General features: G+C 48.4%; 1 protein-coding gene across 1 annotated transcript; it reads right to left on the reverse strand.

Moving 5' to 3' along the window:
• On the reverse strand, window positions 1-2,056 carry LOC104762862 (clathrin coat assembly protein AP180-like). The gene is given in 1 exon segment (XM_010486261.1): window positions 1-2,056. A coding segment is annotated over 1 exon segment (1,983 nt). The 3' UTR covers window positions 1-73.

The following is a 2,059-nucleotide window of genomic DNA, read 5'->3' on the forward strand; positions in this document are numbered from 1 at the left end:
TGTAAAATAAATGAAGAACGTGTTTTTATTTCTTGTTGACTAATATTTTGGACTCCGAAGTCCGAAGTGAAACTTAAAGATAGCAGCCGGTGTTATATATATTCAAGTGCTTGGCTAAGATCTTGTTCTGGTTCTGCAACCATAACTGCTGTTCTTGCAACACAGATTGCTCATGCACCCCTCCATTTTCTGAAAATGTGTCTCCAAACCCAAAATTCTCGAATGGGTCGGCAAATGGGTCACCCTTCACCGGCAATATTCCCGTGGCCTTAAACGTTGGTGTAGAAGAAGGCTCAAAATCTTCAGGAACGTTCACCTGAAACGTCGGTTCTGGTTGAAACTCTGTCATAGCCAAGGGATTGAACGTGGTTATTGGTTCTCCGGTTGCACCGGCTGCAGCTAACTGTGCAACTGGTTCTTCCAAGAATGGATTGTATTGATCCATTGCGTCTTGAAAGGCAGGCATCGGATCATTTAACCCGAACGGTACTATCGCCATGGAGTTATTATCCTGCACTTGTGTAGCGTTTTCTTCCAACGCAAGTAACCAATTCCCTGAATCCCGCTGATCCTCGGAGATGAAAGATTCTTCCGGAATCGTTTCTGTCTTCTTACTCGGATCATCTCTCAACATCAACGCCTCCCAAGGATCAAAAGTCTCCACCTTTGAATCTTCGCGCTTCTTGTCTTGGACATCATTTGCCTCTGCCGTGTTATTTACGTCATCCAACGACAGTAGGTCTAATGTGAGATTGAAAGCAGAAACAGAGGAGTTATTGGGAAGCGATTTAGTCGAAACCGTATCGAAATTATTCCCATTCGGATCATCCCGTACTCCTCCGTAAGGCTCAGAGTGACAAGACATTGGAGGACTACTAGTCCCTGCTTCAGTCCTGCTCATTAAATCCTCCAACGAAGTACTACGAAACGACCCGCAATCAGAATACCTCTCGGAAGTATCAATCGTTGAATCCCCAAAATCAAGCGAGCTCGAAACCACAGAATCTTTAGACGAAGGAGGCGGAGGAAGAAGACTATTGGGCGACGGATACAACCCCGCACTCGCAGGGAACGACGACTGATCTTTTAAAAACTCTTGTAACGTCTCAAGAAGCTCTAATGAGATCTTCTGAATGCTAGGATACTCCGATGTTCTTCCTATACCGTTCGATTTTTAAAAATCGTAGAATCCGTTGAGCTCTTCGAACTGTTTCGAAGCTCGAACGCAAGCTTGAAACGCATGGATGCAAGATTGGTACTGCAGATGGAAGAAACTGTCTAACAGAAGCGCTAAACCGTCGGATATGTCTCTGTAGAGATCAAAACTCTCTTGCAAGACGGCGTAAAGCGACATTTTCACGAGCTTGTTCGATTTCGCGTCTCCCGTTGGCCGCGTCGCGATTGCTCTGTCTAGTAATCTCTGCCAATACGTGATTTTGTCAAGAAGCATAACCGGTTTCATATCTCGAACCGCCGGTTCGTGGGATTTAATTCCGGTTTTAGGATTAAACCGGGATTTTGAGGTGCTGATTTTTCCGGTTTGGTCCCGGTTCGTGGACCGTCTCTGTAATTTCCCGGTGAGGAAGCAATCGAGACGCTCGTCGAGGTAGAGCGCGAACGTGCGGACGAAAGCTGTGAAATCCCAAGGGCACGAGTTGGAATCGTCGCGGAAGCTGGAGAGGTTGAGGATTTTGGCGCCGCGTTTCATGGCGTGGAGGACCTCGCGAGGGAAATAAGGATCACCGTCTTGGAAGATCCTGAGGACGAGGACTAGGGATTTGAGCGCGACGATCCAATTCCGCGTACGCCCGATACGGCGTCCGATCGCGGCGGCGCAAGAGGCGGCGTGGGATTTCTTGGAGGATATGATGCCGAGGATCTCCGAAACGAGACGATCGTCGATAGGGACTTCCTCGTCGTGGCTGGTGGCTTTCAAGATGGCTACCTCGAGAGTCGTGAGATCGCCGCCTCCGGTGGCTCCGTTAGCGACTTTGGCGAGGCTGATGCTCGTCTGATCCTTAACCGCTCCAATCGCTTTTTTCAGCTTGCTCGGCATTGT

Source organism: Camelina sativa, chromosome 3, assembly GCF_000633955.1.
Source record: "Camelina sativa cultivar DH55 chromosome 3, Cs, whole genome shotgun sequence".
In the NCBI taxonomy this organism is placed as follows: Eukaryota; Viridiplantae; Streptophyta; class Magnoliopsida; order Brassicales; family Brassicaceae; genus Camelina; species Camelina sativa.